This window comes from Haliaeetus albicilla, chromosome 2 (genome assembly GCF_947461875.1).
Source record: "Haliaeetus albicilla chromosome 2, bHalAlb1.1, whole genome shotgun sequence".
NCBI classification, from domain to species: domain Eukaryota; kingdom Metazoa; phylum Chordata; class Aves; order Accipitriformes; family Accipitridae; genus Haliaeetus; species Haliaeetus albicilla.
The window spans coordinates 21688526-21708367 of NC_091484.1; the positions used below are offsets into that span (position 1 = coordinate 21688526).

Genomic DNA, 19842 nt, shown 5'->3' on the forward strand with positions numbered 1-19842 from the left:
CAAGAAAACCCTTACCCCTTGCTGTCATTAAGCCTACCACAGAAAAACAGCAGACACAGCACACCTGTTAGTGGAAAACACTCAGCATTAAAAAAAAAAAAAAAAAAAAGTTCTGTTGCTGATCTGTGCACCTGTCAAAAAAACAGAATTTCAAGCCAGTAAATGCACCATTCTGTCTATAATTAATGCTACCATTCTACTAACAAATCTTTTAGTGCAAAAGTAATTTTTGTAGCTATTAAAAACAGAAAAACCCCTCTTGTCACAGTCAGTGGAGGCTTCATCTGTTACTGTCATACACCAGGGGCTACAGAAACAGAAGCAGGACTGTTCAGTAGCAAACACCAGATGCCAGGACACCTGGGTCCTTGACTCACTACTTTGCCACTGGTTTCTCATGATGTAAGAGGCGACATCTTCTGTAAGGGGGAGGTACTGGAGAGCTTTGGGCTTCAGCCTCCTCAACCTGCTCTGAATCACTTTGGAAATCAACTCTCTCCATTGACTACAATGGAGTATTAGTGAGACCAGACTTGTTAATTAGACATCGAGCATCCGTAAAAGATGGAGAAGAGGATTTCCCTAACTCAGGGGAGCACGAGAGGAAATGAATACCTGAAAAACAGGGACACCCCAACACTGCAGTAACAGAGACCATAAAAACCCGCCAAGGCCAGGTCAACACCACATAGTTCTGTCAGCGCAGCAACACAACACAACAAAACACAACCCAGGAAACGTTCGCACCCCAGAGCCCTTTCATCCAGGATGGCTGGCTGCCACCACAGCGAAGAACTGGAGCTCTAATGATGAGTGCTCCAACCCCACAGCCCTGTAAGAAAAGGTATCCTATTTTTCGACACCCATTGTAATGAACCAATCATTGTGAATTACGTTAACAAAGCACTGCCTATGTATATGTGTGTGTTAGTGCACTGAATTATATTCAATGCATTAAAACATCTGCATTATTGTTTCCAAGGTTATTCTTGTTGCTGAACAGCTTTTTTTTTTTTTTTAAATTGAGACCTTTCATTAGTCCAACAAAGAAAATGGCACATTAAGTTAGTGGATATGATTTCCTTACCAGTTCTACTAATAAACCCTGATGGTAACAAAACTGAAAGGATTATAAAAATGTTAAATATTTTCACTATGTCTATATGCTCATTAGTATCTGCTTTATAAACAGTTTCATCTTTGATTTTGTGAAGCTGAAATACTGACAGGTACAACAAGGAGCAATAAAACTCATTAAATTATTGCTAGCATCTGTTTAACACCTAAAGTTGATTTTAAGCAAGCCCTACCTTTAGTAAACTGGCTTAAGCTAGCCAAATGTTTTTCAATCTTTTTGAAAAGGCAGCCACCTTTCAGCTCATCTACTTTTGGGTAAGTTTCTAATTAGCAGCAACCAAGGTCCTCTTTCAGAATGGCTGAGATAGAGCTGCAGTAGCCAGCCTCAAGCACTAACTCCCTTCTCCAACCTGACAGAAAGCAGGCAGGAAACATTTTTATAAGCCAGTGTAATATTATTTCTCCCCCTCCCACCCCGACCTGCTTCCTAGTCCTCTATCTTCAAGAAACTGAGATCTTGTCAGCTGTTAAAGGCACTGACATTTCCCTTAACTACTTTAAACTCACAATGTGCAATGACACTGGAAATCTTCACAATATTAATACCAAAAAGCATGAGTACCTCCAGCTACTGCAATACTATTACACTTTTTGGATAAGGGTTCATATAATTTTGCAGGTTTGTGGGAAGGAGGTAAGAGCCTCTCCCTTCATTCCCTCAGCACTACACCCCTTGATTTTGAGGTAGTGGGAGTCTGGAGCCAGAACTAAGAGCAGGGAGCGACACGGAACAGGCTCTGGTGCAGAGACATTAACATCCCTCTCTTCTTCACCACTTGAACAATGCTGGTGCTCACTAATATTGCATACATTTAGACTTCTGATGCTAGGTTTGTATCACTATACTGCTATTACTAGTGACAGCACTTGCACAAACTACAGCTATTCTTAGTCCACACACATGGCAGAAGCGATGTGCCGCTCTCTTTTCTCTAATTAAGCATTTCACAATCCCTTTTGAACTACATTTCTCCCCACAGTTTGAGAAACACTGCACTAAATCAACTAACAATCCCCAAGGGTCCAGATTTAGGTCTGAAACCCAAAACGATTTCAAAGTTCCCCTTAAAAAAAAAAATATCTTATTTCCTTTTAATATGCAGTGAAGTACAATTACTTCTCTGAAGAAAAAAAATTAAAATTACATTTATAGCATATACTGGCAGAAGAGACAACTTGAAAGACACTCTTAAAAGATAAACTTACTGACTAAATGTAAACCTTAGAGAAAGCATTCATGTAAAGCAGTCCATGGTTCCTCCTATGTGCTGCACTGTATTAACATGAAATTGTCATTTGACAGTGCTCCTGTAAATTTTGCCCACTGTACCACATTTGTACTTTGAAAACACAGCTTCCCCCCTCCTCCCCCTTTTTTTTGGCTAATGTAAAGATTCACATCTGCTAATTTAATCTATATTTCATGATCTCATAGATAAAAGTAAACCTGGAGGAAGAGACTGTATGGCCATGTTTTATTACAAACTGTTCCCTTCTGTAGGAACAGTGTTTACCTCCAATGGTAAGTTCATCCCCGAGTTTAGAGAAATCTGGTTTTAGTAAAATTTGTGTTAACACACAAGAGTGGATTTGAATGGGGTAAGCTAAAATAGTTACTGTCCCCAAATATCCACCTTGTGCCTTTCCTGGAAGCTGCTTCCCCTGCAGCAGGAAGAGTGAAGCTGTAAATCCACAGAACAAAGTACCCAGGTAACCTAAAACCAGCACTGGCTTACCTAAAATAATTTGTGCTGTAACAAAAACCCAACAGTTGGGAATGAGTTATACGTAATGGGCACAAATTAAAGCATGCAAATTTCTATCTGAACAAAAGAAATAACATCCTCTTAGAAAATGGCTATTTCTGGGACAAATAAAGACAAGACAGGATACAGTAGCCAGCATCCTGGTTCACCTGTACAGAGGCCGTGTGGCCCTACCCTTAACATCTTCCACAATAATCAGCCAGAAGATTGGGAGAAGGAGGTAACAGACAGTCAGCGTCTACCATTCATTTCTTCCCCAGACTGCACCCCTAAAAAGTCACAAAAAGATCCCAATGCAAATTCAGACACCAACCCATTTCCATTCCTCCTCCTACATGACAGGAAGACTTAAAAGTAGAAGATCATTCCTATATCTAGGTCTTAAAAGTCGTAATAAAATCTTTTCATTAAAAATTAATTTTGACCAGAGTACTGTGGTGGGTTGACCCTAGTTGGACATCAAGTGCCCACCAAAGCCATTCTATCACTCCCCCTCCTCAACTGAACAGGGGAGAGAAAATTTAATGAAAGGGTCATGGGTCGAGATGAGGACAGGGAGATCACTCACCAATTACCGTAACAGGCAAACCAGATTCAACTTGGGGAAATTAGTTTAATTTATTACCAATCAAATCAGAGAAGGGTAATGAGAAATAAAACCAGATCTTAAAAACACCTTCCTCCCACTCCTCCCTTCTTCCCGAGCACAACTTCACTCCCAAATTCTCTACCTCCTCCCCCTCCAGCAGCACAGGGGGACGGGGAATGGGGGTTGAGGTCAGTTCATCACACCTTGTCTCTGCCTCTCCTTCCTCCTCAGGGGGAGCATTCCTCACTCGTCCCCTGCTCCAGCATGGGGTCCCTCCAACAGGAGACAGTCCTCCATGAACTTCTCCAATGCGAGTCCTTCCCACAGGCTGCAGTCATTCCCAGGCTGCTCCAGCGTGGGTCCCCCACGGGGTCACAAGTCCTGCCAGAAAACCTGCTCCAGCATAGACTCCTCTCTCCATGGGTCCACAAGTCCTGCCAGGAGCCTGCTCCAGCGCGGGGTTCCCACGGGGTCACACCCTCCTTCAGGCAGCCCCCTGCTCCGGCGTGGGGTCCTCCATGCACTGCAGGTGGATATCTGCTCCACCGTGGACCTCCATGGGCTGCAGGGGAACAGCCTGCCTCACCATGGTCTTCCCCACGGGCTGCAGGGGAATCTCTGCTCCGGCGCCTGGAGCACCTCCTCCCCCTCCTTCTTCACTGACCTGGGTGTCTGCAGGGTTGTTTCTCTCACATGTTCTCACTCCTCTCTCTGGGTGCAGTTTCTGTTGCACAGCAACTCTTTTCCCCTTCTTAAATCTGTTATCCCAGAGGCACTACCACTGTCGCTGATGGGCTCGGCCTTGGCCAACAGCGGGTCCGCCTTTGGAGCCGGCTGGCATTGGCTCTGTCGGACATGGGGGAAGCTTCTAGCAGCTTCTCACAGAAGCCAGCCCTGTAGCCCCCCTGCTACCAAAACCTTGCCATGCAAACCCAATACAAGTACTAATATTGCCAGTAGGGATTTACGCAGGGGGGAAGAGTCCAGATGTTATTTTTCAAATTTACAATTGAGGAAAGTGATAGAAATGGGGGGAAACCCAAATGAAAAAAAACAAGTATTCAGGAAGAGAGTAACTGAATTCAGTCAAGTCCATCTCTCACGGAGAAAGCAGAAAAGTACATTAGCTTGCACATGCTTTAAAATCAGGTTTAATACATACAGGCAACAGCCAGTTGCTAGGTTTACTGCAACTTAACTAGTCCCCACCTGGTAAGAGAGAGGTAAAGTAAGTAAATAATAAGTAAGTAATAATAAAAAGTACTTATAGGTAAGTAAATAATACGCGGTTTTGCCCTCCTTGTTTAAAGCAAATTTCCAGGAAAAAAGCAGTTGTAAAACCCTGACATCAAATAGTACATTTCAATGAATGAGAAGAAAGGTTAGGCACAGAGGCTGGTTCCGAAAAACACTTAATTATATATTAACTGTGCAGCAAAGAGTCTCTCTAACTCAGTGAAACTAATTTTGTATGATTAAAGTTAAAACTGTCATTGATGAACCCAGGTTGACAAACCTACAGAAAACACAGTGGGAAGCATCAACTAGGAAAAGTTCTGCACCTCGTGAAGTCAAGGTTGTCAGAAGTCATGCACCTGAAGGGGAGGTTTTTAATGTAAAGTTTAATAACATTTGGTGGAAAAAATACTCGAGCTCTTTTCAGGCCCAACACTTTCTAGTACACCACTGCTAATCACTGTAGTTTCACAATGACATTTCCTCACTTTGAAAATATTTTATTCTCTTCATTGTTAAGCAAAATATGCATATACACAGCAGGTGAATTGGGATACTGTGCAACTGAATATAAATAAATGCCACCATGTGTATACAGCAAGCAACCTTAAAAAAAAAACAAAAACACAGATTTTCCTGTGATCTCTTATATGGTATTTGTACTTCAATATTTGGAATAGCCTCAGTACCCTGAAAGATAAAGAGCCTGCGTCATGCTACAGTGAGTTTTTTTTGTTGTTCTTTTTAAAGTAATAATACAGTGCTGTTCTTTTAAATACTGTTTTTCTTGCTAGTAAGGGATCAGAGAGGGAGGAAACTGGTAATGCAAAGTTTTTAGGATTTTCTGAATATATGTCAAATGCTGCTTGAATGAGCAGATCCCACCTGGGAGACATGCACTGGCTGCAATGTCTGGTCAATGGGAAAGTCATTTCTCTTTTCTGCCTTCCTTTTCCCTCCTTCCCTTTATCATCTCTGACAGCTAGCCATCTGAGGTATGAATCATCTCCTCCGCTACAGCTCTTCAACTAAATAGATGTTTTAAAGGAAACAGATTGGGGAAAAGTTAGCATTAAGTGAACCAAAGGCAGAGCTGTGTGTTTAGAAGCATGTATCACCCTGTATGTTTTCAGGGCTCATTCCCACATAGCTCCCATAGCTGAAAAAGGCAAATCTGCAGGTTTGTGTGTATGGGTATTAAGAAAGGATGTTTCTTTCCCATCTTCACTTCTTGTCACCACACCTGTATTTTCCATGTCAGAAAGATGAGGAATGAGACCCTCAAACTTCATTCCCCCATTTTTCCCTGCATCAGGAGCAGGCTGCTGTTAGCCTTCTCCCTTTCAACCTTATTTTCCCTCTTCTCCCTGCTCCTCCCCATAAAGCGGCACAAGGAAGCTTGCAGACAACTTGGCAGGCTGGGTTGGAAGAGTTCTACCCAACATAACTTAGCATTGATCTTTCTTGTCCCCTTTAAATCTTATGTAATAAAGGAAAAAACAAGGTTCCAGGACAGTAAGCTGATATATGATGAGATAAGGTATGAGGTTTTTTGGAGAGTTACTTTAAGCCATTTTGTAAATTAAAAACAATCATTTTGGTATTATTTTACTGCTGCTTGGAAGGAGACTGCATAGTATTTGTTCATTTTTGTCCCCACTGTACTTGGTAGCAATAAGCTGTTGTTCATCATGACTAACATGCATCCTTCCCTGAACGCAGTGTGCACAGTGTCTACCATTTGTTATATAAGAAGAAAAAAGTAAAACATTCTTCACTCCAGAAGGCAAGAGATTTGTATCTGTAGATATATGCTTACTAAAAAATTTCAGCAAATGAAAATGGAGAAGCTTGACAGGTCTGGAAATCAAACTACAAAGTGCTAACTGCTTGGGAACTCCCCTTACCTCTAAAGAGGCTTCCAGAGTGCCTAAAAATCATACTGCTGCTATTTCAGCCACCCTCTAGTACCATGTTTCCACAAAGTTCACACAGGAATTTCCCAAGCATGTGCCACAAAATGGTTAACTAGAAGTGAAACTGATTGCACTGCATGAAGAAATTAGGATCCCATTTCAGTAAAACATTTTCTGCATGAATTGAAATTTTCTCCTCTCCAATAGAACTTTATAATGTACTTGGTCCCCAGATACACTAGGGTCTAAAGCACATTATGAAATGCTTTCCTTCACTCTGAATACTGTTTACAGAAATAATAATTATTCTAAACAGGTAACATGCTGTATGATTTCAAAACGTTACGGGTAAGCTGTTAAGAGGTTGCTTTTAATTTTAATACATGTGCCACAAAAACAATCTCAGAGAAATCCAGAACATAAAGCATGGCACTTGTATAACTTGATTTGGTTTGTTTCCCCCCCAACTGCTCCCCCGCCCAAATTTCCTACAAAGAACCTTTAATTCATAATTTTGAATTTGTTAGCTTCTGCACACTGCCTCCAATCAGTCCATGAGGCTATTGCATTAGAAATAACCAGCTAAACAGGACAACCCCCGAGATTCCTGTAAGGAACAGCAAAGATCCTTCTGCTCACAGTGCACCACTACTTAAGTTCCAAAATCTGCACTTGCTGCAGCCATTCGGTATGATCCTACTCCAAATGAAAAGCACTGACTAAAAATTCGAAGACTTTCCACCCAGAGGTAACAACATTACCACAATTTCACAGTTGAACAAACTAAGGCACGAAAGTGTTAAGGGGGTCACACAAGCAGTAAACACCTTATTTAAGCAGCTGTTTAAAAAGAAAAAGCAAATCAGAAAAAACAGCTAAACACATCAAAAACATTAAGCAGTAAGAGAGGAAGAGGGTTACGCCCATTATAAAAAACACCTTTTACCACAAACGCACTCACAGAAACATATGTGTGCCCCAGAGTAAACATAAATGCAGAGACACACACACGCAGAGAAGAACTTATTTACGCACAAGCATTGGCCGAGCACACATACACAGGCACTTACTTGATCTATTTCCATTAACTTGGGGAAGGCACCTGGCCATTCAATCGCCACCTTCACTATATCAGCAGGAGGGGGCATTGCGATGCTGCTGTTCTTCAGAGCCAGTACAACTGGACACTAAACACTGCAGAGAGTCTCTCTCATTCACACCTGCAGGGAGAAGGGGAAAAAAAAAAAAAAAGAATAAAAATAATAATACAGCAGTTCAGACAGAACTCCAGTGCTGCTGCTTCGTCTCCTACATTTTGCCTGGCTGGGCAGGTGGATGAAAACGTATGTGTGTATGTATGTGCAAGGGCAGAAGAATGGCACATATTACAGAAGCAGACACAGGACACAACACGCTGCATAGCTCGACAGTCTGTTAGAAAGATGGCTGAAGCACTGAAATATACGGTGAATAATAGCATGCATTAGATTTAAATAGAAAAACTATTTTTAAATATTATTAAATATGCCAGTAGGGAAAAGCGACAAACTAGAGGAAGCTCCTGTTACAGTGTCACTCATGGAGTCCCAGGGAACGTGACCGAATTGGTTAAAGCTGGCACACCAGGAGAAGAGATTGCCCAGGAAGTTATGGCCAGGAAACACCGATTCTTTTAACTATAGCAATGATCTTCTGGGTGTTCACAAATAGATCACTGCACTATAGCAACCAGGATGTCAGGAAGAAGGCAGAACACACAGCAGTTTCCACATATACATACATACACACAAACACATACCCTCACCTAACGGATCCAGATACCCATATAGAAATACTTCTTTATGGTAAACGTCAGACACGTGAACACTCAAGGATACAGTATACATTAACAGTAAAATGATCAGCTACATAAAACGTCATAGTTCTGCAAAAATATGAATATCAATAGGATCTCATGTCAAACAGCGCAGGCTGTGAATTTTGGGGAAGGAAAGGGGAAGAACCAAGTCCTCAGGTTTTGCAGAATGTAAGTTCTGTCTCTTTTGGCTCAAAGTTTGTAACCTCGCAATAAACAACAAGCATTTTTCAAACGGGTGTAGTGCCTTTTGGAGCTTGCAAACAAACCTTCTGTACCCCTCTCCCTGCTCAGCAGTAGCAGGACTGCCACTGAAGTAGCACAGCTTTGCAATTCTCAGACCGGCAACCCATGCACCCTCCTGCAGGCTGCCAGGTTCCTGCTTGCTTTGCCAAATCCTCCATGCCGACGGTGGCGTTTCTTGAGCGCTCTGCCGAGACCCGGCAAAATGCCATCATGTATGACAAAATGAGAGAAGCTGTAGAAATCCCCAGAGGTGCAGTCCCACTTCTTCTTAGCAGAAAAGAGAAGGAAGTGGTGAAAGCATGGACACATGCTTGCACACATACCCCTTGAAAGAGCTAAGGCAAGAGATGAGCTGACAGAATATACCAAACATCCAAAAGCCACAAACAGGTACAGGAAAAAAAGACTCTGACCACCGTCAGTTGCTGCTGCAACTAACGCAGTCTAGCAACCCTTCTCCAATTGCAGCAGAAGCATGAACTCAGATGAGCCCAAACAAAATCATGAAGCCATCCCTTTATCAAGAAATTTTGTACCTTCGCCTCATACTACTTACAAGTGAGAGGTCGTCCAGCCTTCATATATATGGCTCTACCCTTCCTTTTTCCTTGTGTGTCCTCTGGTCTACTCTGAAAATGTTCAGTTCTCCATGTTTGCAAGCCCTGCTACATTCTACATAGGGTTCTCAAGACATACCATAAAAGCAGTTTATGAATTGTAACACTCCAGCAATTTATTTCCAACCATGGTAGTTCTGATGCCAGCAGGCTCGCACATCTCCACAAAGCAAAGCACAAGGCAGTAAATAAGACAATGGACAGTCTATAAATAAGACTGTATTGCAGGAAGCCCCTTGAAAGACTAAACAACATGATTAAGAAACACAGTGATATTGTCTACATTTGGTAGATGTTACAGGGACCGGGAATAAACACAATTAAAGCATGCAACTGGCTTACTGGTTGTTAAGAAGTGTCAGACATTCACTTTTGGCTGTCTTTTCCCCCTCAGAGCCTAAGCAGATGCAAAGTCCCCCCCACTTCTCCCCCGACACCTCCTGCTCCCGCCACTTATACCTCCCATGAGCGTTCCCCTTGCTGCGCAGCGCACTGACTCAACTAACCAGCAAAAAACTATTTTTGGTTATCTGGTTTTTACCACATTAGAGTCAAACAGCTTCCCAGAGGTGGCACAACATGGTGGGGAGGGGGAGGAGAAGCAAGACTTGTTGGCAGCAATGAGCTGCTAATCCACCTCGACAAGTCAAATGAAACCGAGATCCTGGCACCTTTTTGCTCCCACACTCACCTCCTCAGCAGAACAGTCCTCAGTAGTCTCAGCCCAGTGATGTTTTGGTATTAAACTGCCCGCAGCGCTTAAGCAGAGCTGGCTGACCCAGTGCCTGACTGACAGGCTTCTCCCTGAGTTCCCTGGCACAGCACCGCATCCCTGGCAAGAGGGATGCTGGAAGCCTCAGCCAGAGCCCGAGTTTACTGGCCGTGACACAAAAAGAGCAGCAGCAGCTCCTGCCAGACAAACTTGACTGAGGATAGCTTCAGATGAGTAAGCCCTTATTTTCAACAGTTTCATTTCCCCCCCATCATGTTTCTTCTACAGTTTTCAGGAAAAAAATCATCTGTAGGCCACATATCTATAGAGAGAGAAGGGAGACCTATAAAAATTATAGAATCCACCTAATGCATGGGCAAACACACTGTCTGTTAACTAAGAAGACGGGGAAGCAGCTCGGAGCACTGTCACCTCTCACCTCAGGCAAAGGGAAGGTAACTCACAGCCCAATACTTCCCCTAGGAGGTTAGCTAGCTCCAAAGCTCACAATGAATGCCGGAGAAAAAACGTTGGTTCGTGACCACCGGCCATGCTACGAAAGCAAAATGACATTATGCGGCAATACATTTGCAGAAAACTTCCACTCTCACATACAAGTGTGGGCATTAACCCTCATGTTGCTTTAGTGAGTTGTGGTCCGTCTTAACAAGTCACGCAGGAAGAAAGCAAATGGTTTAAGACAGAAGAGTCAAGGAAAGTTGACAGTAAGTTAATCAAATTCAGCTATAGAAAATAAGCATTTGCATTCCAAAGCAAGGTGCAAGAGAAGTCTGCCACAGCATTCAGAAGACAATTTCAGTGTGACTAGTTTTTAATGCAGGCTAGCACAGATCCCCTACATAATTATAATTATTAATATACGTATGCTTACACAGTCATAAAACACAAAGCAAAGTGACAGACCTTGAACTAATACAAATGGATGTAGTTCTACTTCTCCCACCAGGAGAAGACCAACTCGGAGGCATCAGAGTAGTCTGAATGCTGAAAAGCATATATAAAATCTTCACTACGAATTTCTTTCTGTTTTTCGGTGGACATCATAGTCAAATATGCTGACTTTTTTTTTTCCTAGTTTATAATCTTATGAATCCAATGCATGATAATTTAGTTTCCTTCTACCTATGTGGCAATGCCAGAAACAAATATTGTTTTTTCTTCTTTTTTTAGGCCAAAATAGATGTTTAGCTGTCATCACAAAATTACGATTGCAAAGAAAATTCTGCAATCTACAGTGCTGACAATTACAAATGACCTACTATTTATTCCAGTGGTACACAGCGTGTTAGACATTGCCCAATAAAATAAGGAAGGCACAATCCCTGGTGTGAAACGCTTCCAATTTAGTAAGCAATTTTCATGATGTGAATAAAGAACTAGAACCAATCTGAACTGCTTTTTGTTATGCCAGCAGCAGTCAAGCAGTGAATAGGATACAGCCGTCGCTAAAATGTCTAGTTACAGAGTTTTCTCAAGTGCAACTCCTTTTTCCCTCCCAGTGGGATCCAAGAAGCACTGACATGTAAGAGCAACTTTGCAACTCATTTTTACGACATTTACTTCCAAGGCAGAATCTGAAGGCAACAGGATGCATGTGCGGGCATGAGTGTATGAAGTGGAGGAGGAGTCTGAGAAAAAGGAAGGCAACTTCCCATTATTTTCCCTTATACATGCACGCAGCTGTAACCTGGAGGAGGTTTAAGCAACCTTCATGCTCAGCAGCACACTATTTTATAATTTGAGGGAAAAACCTCTACAACCAAAACATCCCTACCACTTGAGTACACTTTCTTACATCAATAGGGTTTTTCAGAACCATGACAGATTATCCCATTAAAGCGCAAATTCTGCGAGTTATTACCACATACAGTGTATTTCTGCATTTCAACTAGGCTATGCAGTGCTTCCAGTAGTCTACTAAGCCAGTGTAATAAACACTCAAGTTGGAAATCAAAGTATGTTAAATTTTGTGCAAAAATGCATCAGCACAGACACACAAGCTCTCAATTTACCTGCCTGGTTCTGAGGGAGCACGTATGTCAGTAAAACGTATTGACTTTTCCTCTTCTACCTAGGCATTGCATGTGGAAAACGGGATTTTATTCATGTATGAAATTAGTTCTCAGTAGAACTCATTTAAAAAAAAAAAAAAAAACCAACAACAACAAAAAACAAACTTGCTTTGCAATTTCCCTGGCACTTTCCATACAAGGATCTCAAAAGTACTTTGAATAACTTATAGCTATCAGAGCACAACTCTCAAGAAATGAACCCTATTCTTACTCTACGGACAGGAGAAAAAAAATGCAGGCTAATAGGAGTTACGTGACTCGCGGTTCTAGTCATATATGAAAACAGCAGCCTACAACAGCTCATTTCTTCTTTTACAGAAGAGAGGTAATATTCAAACAGCAGGCCAGGCCATTTCGTGAACAGCTCGAGTAAAGAAGTTAATGATTAAAAAGCAACCAAAGGAACGCCATGTGCATTTGAGAATTTAATAAAACAAAGCACGTGTTTCTCCTCCCTGGACAAAAGGCAGCGTATAGAGGAATCCCCTAGAGCCAGCACAGATCCCCCCAACTCCGCCCTTGCAGGCAGGTTTTCCCATGGTATTTCTTCAAGGCAAAACAAGGTGAATGGAAGGGAGGGCAGTAACGCAGCCCAGACAAGGCAGGACACAGCGGGTGCCGGCAGGGAGCTGAGCCCTGAGCCCGGGGACCTGCAGCCAGAGGAGAGACGCACACGGGTCCCTCCGCTCGGGACCTTACGTAAGTAACCGCTTCTTGTCAAACCTCATCAGCTTCCTCCGCTCGCCTCCGGCTGCCCCAGCAAACAGAAACTAAGTGGCAAGTTCAGCTGGAAGGTCCCTCGGGGACCAAGTCTGATTAACGATTTTAGAAAGATAATCCAACGCTGGATTAATATCCCCCAAGAGAGTTATTTTTGGAGCTGAACTGCATGACTGCACAGCCGAGTCTAAGGAGCTGTAAACATGCTCCACCATCTCTGCAAGAAATAAAAACAGGGCACAGAAGCCACAGGGCTGGATGTACACTTTGTGTACATAAAAAGGCTTTCATGCTGCCTTTTTCCCTTTTGTTAGGCGTTCGGTGCTATTCACCCCTGAACTAGACAGGAGTCAGGGGCCCAGCAGACCCATATCAATAAAATCCACAGATGCTTCGCCACAAACAGAAGATAAAGCTCTACAGCAGCTACGAGCTATATTCTAGTAAGCGATGGAAAAGAGGGGGTGATCTCAGAAAGCAGATAACCCGGGGGGGCTGCTACCCCCTCCACAGCAGCCACTAACACTGCAGGAAGACCTGACCCTACTCAATGGACTTCCACGGTTCAGAGCAGTCCATCAGCTTCCCAACAAGAACATTTCTTTGATGCTGAACCTGCAGTCTGCTGATCAATGATGCATCATTAGCCCAGGAATGCACCATTTAATATTATGATAAAATGAGCTTTGGACTCTTCAGGTTTAAATACACCACTTTTCGTCTCCAAAATACCTGGAAACCTAGTATTGGAGGAGATTTTAGGAATATGGGTGCAAAATGTACAGAACAGGACAGTTTTTGCCACTAGCGAAGCCGCCCAGGAAAGATGGTGAATATCTGTGTGGTTATCACCTGTCTCATTCTCACATACCCATAACCTTTCTTCACAATTTCATTCCAAGTATTTTACCTTTCCCACACTCATCTTGCTGTTCCTTTCCTTAGGAAGCATTTTTTGTGGTTGAGGTTTCACCATCAATGACAGGCCCACTTTCAAAAAAGTACTCTTCAAAACTAGAGAGAAAAATAGGCTTTAATGGGTGCTTGAAAAAAAAAGGTGGAAGAAAACACAGCAGACTGGATGTACTCAGAATACAAGCAAACAGGCTGTCTGTTCTTGCTTCTGAAGCGCATATTGAAGCATACCAGCAAAATTCAGGTACTTATTTAACTTGAACTCCCCCACTTCTTGGAAGATCGCTTCTTGGAAGATCGCTCTACTTCTACTAAAGAACTTTTAGTTACACGTCTATAATTCAGAAGAGAGAGGACTAAAAACTTGGGTTTGATTATTCAAGGTATCTGAACCTTTGTGACAATTTAATTAATATTCATATACCATCCACTCAGATAAAGATACTCTGTTTACTAAAGATGTTAATATCTGAACTCTTCAAAGAAGAGATCAGGAAAGTACCGAACTCAAGTATTCAAAAGACTATTCAAAGAAATAAAAAAAAAAGTTCAAAACAAAACAAACCACCCACACCAAAACAAAAAAAAAAAAAACAAACCACCAACACACCACCAACAACCCAGCAGTCAAAGAGGTAAGGCTGCACAAAAAAAGCATGATTTTTCAAAGGTGCCGATTACCTGCCTAGCATGTAGAATTTAAAGACCACGCAGGTATCGAAATCAAACACTACTCTGAATAAAATGTTACAATCCACTTAAACTTTTCACAGTTTATCAGGGCTTGCTGCTTCATTTGGGGTTGTTTCTCGTCATTGGGCTGTACTCCAGATGTTTCTAAACTGAAGCAAGCAGCAAAAAATACACTTTAAAATCCAGCTGAATACAATTTTCTTTTCCTACCTCTCAGGGTAGTCTCACATAACCTGAGAGGTAGGAGGGACATAATGGGAAAAAGATGAAGACTCAATTTCAGCCAGTGGTGCTGCTGTTCTTAAAGGGTTGTAAGGACAGAATTGAAGTATTCAGCAATAAGAAAGTTGGAGTGGAGAAGAAAGGAAAAAGGACACTGGTACTGTGAAATAACAACTAAAATAAAGCAACACTAAATATTACAACTCAAAAGAATGGATGCAATGGTGTGGGGGGGTGCTTTTTAATGCTTAAGCTAAGCACACTCCAAAGGACTCCATTTCCAGTTACACTGGACTAAGTTTATTAGAGGCTGGTTGAAAATATGCTGAAGAGAAACAGAGAAAGCTCATCAAAAGTGCTGTGACTCAGGAAAGCAATTTTGAACAGAATTCCACTAAGAATAACTAGCATGATCTGCTATGGTACTTGGGACTTTACTGGCATTTGGATAAATCAGGGGGTTAGAAAGGACACACAAAAGAGTGTCTTGAGTCAGGATGATAACACTCTATTGCTTCGCTTCAGCACAGGCCGAACCAAGACAATGATGACTGGCTATATCCCAAAGGAGATAACAGATACAAGAAGATAAGCTCAAGGCTGGGGAGAAACCCTAAACTTCCTGCTAGAAGCAATATGAAGCAGCAGTGTAAAAGACAAAGTATTTTTTACCCTATCAATGCTTATGACACATACAGAGGAACTCATGGTACAGTCAGGAAGTTAGCAGTCAGATGGAGGAAGAGAGGGCAACAGAAATGCATGAATGGTAAAGGAAATAACCAAGTTAAGGAACAGCACAGACAGGATGTCGAAGATTGAAAAAACAACAGAATGATTTTCTAAAGAAATCATTGTGCAAAGAAAAGTACTGTGGAAAAGAGAGACACATTGATACTCCACAGTGAATAAACAGAGCTTGATGCTCATCAGAAGTAAAAGAAACAGCAAAAGAAAGACTGGATACCATTTATGAGTCTAATGAGGACACAAAAGTTTTGAAGACACCAGCCTTTTGCTTCAGGGACTAACACCACTGTTCAAAGATGACATAAAGCAAGAGAAGGAAAAAAACCCACCTGTCAGTAATCTTGCAGCAGAAACGCAGCAGATGCAGCTCCATCTACAGAGGTGTTTCTACTGGCACTGTTTGTCTTGCACTTACTGAAATCAGTGCATCAAAACAGCTAACAGTCAAAACACCCCACATTTTCCTGATTTCTCAGCACTATACAGTCTCTGAATCCACCCCTAGAGACTCCTAGCTCTCTGCCAGTTCACATTCTCATATTCACAAAGAACAATTTGCCCTTAACACTTGTGGACTTCCCAGTGCCAGCTCTGAAGGACGTTCAGCAAAAAGACAAGACTGCAAATAGGAAATACAGTGATGGCTGCCCAAGGCAAAAAAACGCATGGCACAGTTAGTATTAGAGACCTTGTCTATCACTAAAACTTGTGGAATAGCTTGAACTATTCTGCATTAAAAAGATTGTATCTCCAAACAATACTAGTTATTAAGACTAATCTGACATTTTAATGGACATTATTAAACGCGCTTTGGAAACACGAATACAGAGATGCTAAGGAAACAAACATGGACACAGTCACATCCCCCAAAAATACTGTGCATATGCCCACCCTTAACCCTGATCCCACCCTGCTTTGCTGAGTACTGCTCAGTCTGTGTACCTGCAGGCCTGGAACCACTGTTCCAGGGACATCCCAACCAGGTATCACCCTCCCTTTCAATGCTGACACATACCTTGGGTCCATCATTTGTAATCCTACATCAGGAAGACCTTGCATACCTGAGCAATCTTCTCAATTATCCAGCCAGGTTAACCACAAGATCACTGTAAGGTAAAATACAAGCAAAAAGACACTGAAGAGCCCAAGAACAGGGCAAGCTCCAGGTTCATACAATCAGAATGCAGAGGGTATTTTGGAGGAATGTTAGAGACCTTTCAGAAGAAACTTGACTACAAGATAACAGCAGCGCCAACACTCTGCTCACCCAGCCCATTTCCAGGGGAGATGTGTCCTGTATGAAGCTTGGTAAACTGCATTAAGTGTGACACTTGGTAATAGGAGATCTAGGTATTTTAAAGTGAGACTACCCCTTGCTTATCTCTGTATTGCAAAACCATGAGTAGCAGATGACTCTGCCTGAGCAGAGGTGTTGGACAAGATGACTTCCAGTAGTCCCTTCCAGCCTTAATCTTCAAGTACACTGATGTAATGACTCTAAGCACTCTTGAAGTCCCAGCCTGCCCACCTGTGTTCAAATATTGTACCTTTTCTATACTCAGCTGTGCGCACAATGAGCAAAAAGAGCTGCTTTTGTAGCAGGTTGCCTTCTATGCCATAACAAGGTTCTCTAAGCACACTAAAACCAGCCATTGGTTACAACTTAGGACCAACAATCTCCATAACTCTTCCCAGCTGGCATCCAAGAGCACTCATTCAAAAAAGATCCCAGTTTTCCGTAACTTGAACTAAGATTTTAAAGATCAAGATGAAACTTTACTTCTGACAGGAAAACTACTGTAAATCGCTTTGGTGTTACAGTCTAATACATCACATTCAAGCACTCGGTACAATTTGTGGGGACCCCATGATTTTTACTACACACTTTATTCAACATTAAAATCCACACGGCCCAGGGAAAGAGGAAAGAGTGATGCACACATCCTTCTACTGGTTTGAGTCATAAGCTCAAGAGGGTCATGCCATTTAAGCAGCAGACAACAGTTGAAAACCTTACTGTGTCTCCCTTTTAGCAGGGACAGCAGGACAGGCAATGTGTTCACTCCAAAGCTACAACCCTCCTGTGAACTTAAAACACCACCAAATCTAATTTATGCTATTATGCTGGGCTATTAAAAAAAAAAAAAAAAAGGGGGGGGGGGGCAGAGCACCAATTCAGCCACTGCATTTAAAGCTAAAGTGAGGTCTTATGATTGTCTCCTGTTTTACTATCAGAAAAAAGTGGAAATACATTCACAAAGAAACTTGACTCATGAAAAATATTAGCTAATTTAGTAAATACGTTTACTTCCCTGCTCAGGTAAAAAGTCACTATCAATTAATAAGTCACCTTTGTAGTGTGTGTGTATATATATATATATGACCTGCTTCTCCAAGTATCTTCTAACTCATAAGTAACTATAATTACAAAGGTTCTCTAAAGCTCCCCAAATGGCTACAGCTAATACTCACTGTCAAAAGCTGATGACGGCACAGCTGTGTTTCCCCATCTCTACACTCTAGTTAAAGCTCCTGCTCCAGCCTCTCTGGGAACACGCATAGTTATGCCAAGAATGAGCATTACACTCACTGTTTCCAAATTGGCTAATCAACCAACTGAGTGCTTAACCTTCCCACAATACATGGATCAAGTCAACGCAACCAGCACCGTCTGCACACTGAGGAGTGAACTGTGCCAGCCACATTATTCTGCAAGACTCATGGCAGCTTCCTTCTCAAGAACCAGAGTATCAATTGTCACCAATTGCTGCTGCAACTCAATCAGCTTCTATCAAAACACCCATTCAAAATGAACCAGCACTTGCTGTATGATGCTTTTCTTTATTATCCTAAAAACAAACAGAGTGCCTCAAATATTAAATACCCTCTTGATTCCACCCAGGAGTTATTGCCAAGTACTTTACCTGCTAAGAACTTACAGATGCTAACTACAGAACAGGAAGAGGCTAGCAGCAACAGGCAAAAGGACACTATGCCTTTGCTGCATAATAATGTGTGTGCCTCTAATTTAGTATATAGCAAAAAAATGGATCCTTGTAACTGGTTTATGTTAATAATATTGTAATACATACATCACCCTGAGCCACCATCCTTACGCTCTCCGCTAAAATGAAATCTTTCTATTCCAAAAACCTTGGGCTTCTGCCATTCAAACTCCAGTTCCACAGCAGATCTGATGTCTCTGCTTCCCCAATGTCATGGCCTGGCCTCCTCCTCCCCAGTGCTAGCACTGGCACTTGTCCAGCAGGCCAGTTCAGAGAGGTGGACTGTCCAAAAACTACCACAGAGCAAAAAACAAAACAAAACAAAAACAAAACCAAAAAACCCACATTTTCAGCCAGATTAGCCCCCTGAACACGTTCACCACTCACTCACCTGAGCATCAAGACCACTATAAGGAATGGATAGGGGCAAAGAGGAAAGCAGGAATATAACCTGCTCATCTTAAACCATCATGTCCAAACATGCCCCAAGCCAAAAAAAGAGGATTTGTTTCACCTGTGCAAAGTTCATGACACACAGCTGAGATTCAACCCCATAGAGGAGAACGATGTAAAAATATCCAATTACTTGGTTCATTACAGTATGTTTCATTAACTCAATGAGCTCCTTTATAATTGTAACAGACATTAAAAGATTAAAGTATTTGGATAAAATCCAAGTACATTTTTAGTCCTCTGATGATTGCTATCTTCAGAAATACAAAGTAACATCCCTCCACCAAGTTCCCTGTGAGAGTAACCACTGTTTATCCTTCCTGCTTTCAGATTTCAGTCTTCCCAAATTAAATTTTCCCATTGCACTTGGGGGATGAGGGGTGGCAAATCACTGTTCGGTTAACTGTCTAGTTCAGTTTGACATAGTTGGAAGTGTTTCCAAATAAAGCTGTCAACTGAATTTGACCATTTTGAACTTCCTAGAGGGCTAACACCTGGCTGAAAAAGCCCTTTGTGTGAAAATGGCAACACTAAAACAAAGCACAACACACTAACACCGTGGCACTTTTCATCTGCTTTCAGTAGTAATTTAACATCAGTAGAGCTCTACTGTTCAAGTTGTAAGTGCGATTTAGCTATTAATCTCTTTAAAACAGAACAGTCCTCTTTCTGCCCTTCAGTAAAGCACTTTTACTCTGCTGCTGTGAAGACTAAAACATAGCTTTCCAGGTTTGGCAGCATGGCGACAACAGTAAATACAGAGCCTTATCCGCTCTCTTTTTATGCTATATTAAGCAATATTCACAGGTTGTACACTGAAAGTATAAGCATTTCCAAAAAGCCGCAGTGCACATCTCTACTAAAAGAATACTCAATTTTCTTTTCTCTCCTCCTCCCCCCCACCCCATCCTACAGCA

General features: G+C 42.0%; 1 protein-coding gene across 3 annotated transcripts in view; it reads right to left on the bottom strand.

Moving 5' to 3' along the window:
* Positions 1 to 19842, bottom strand: part of ELMO1 (engulfment and cell motility 1) — a 317430-nt gene that overhangs the window by 260940 nt on the left and 36648 nt on the right. For all 3 annotated transcript variants that reach the window (XM_069809495.1, XM_069809506.1, XM_069809487.1), the window contains exon 3: positions 7715 to 7864. In XM_069809495.1, the coding sequence (XP_069665596.1) occupies positions 7715 to 7792 (78 nt within the window). In that variant the 5' untranslated portion in view covers positions 7793 to 7864. The remainder of the gene's footprint in view (positions 1 to 7714; positions 7865 to 19842) is intronic.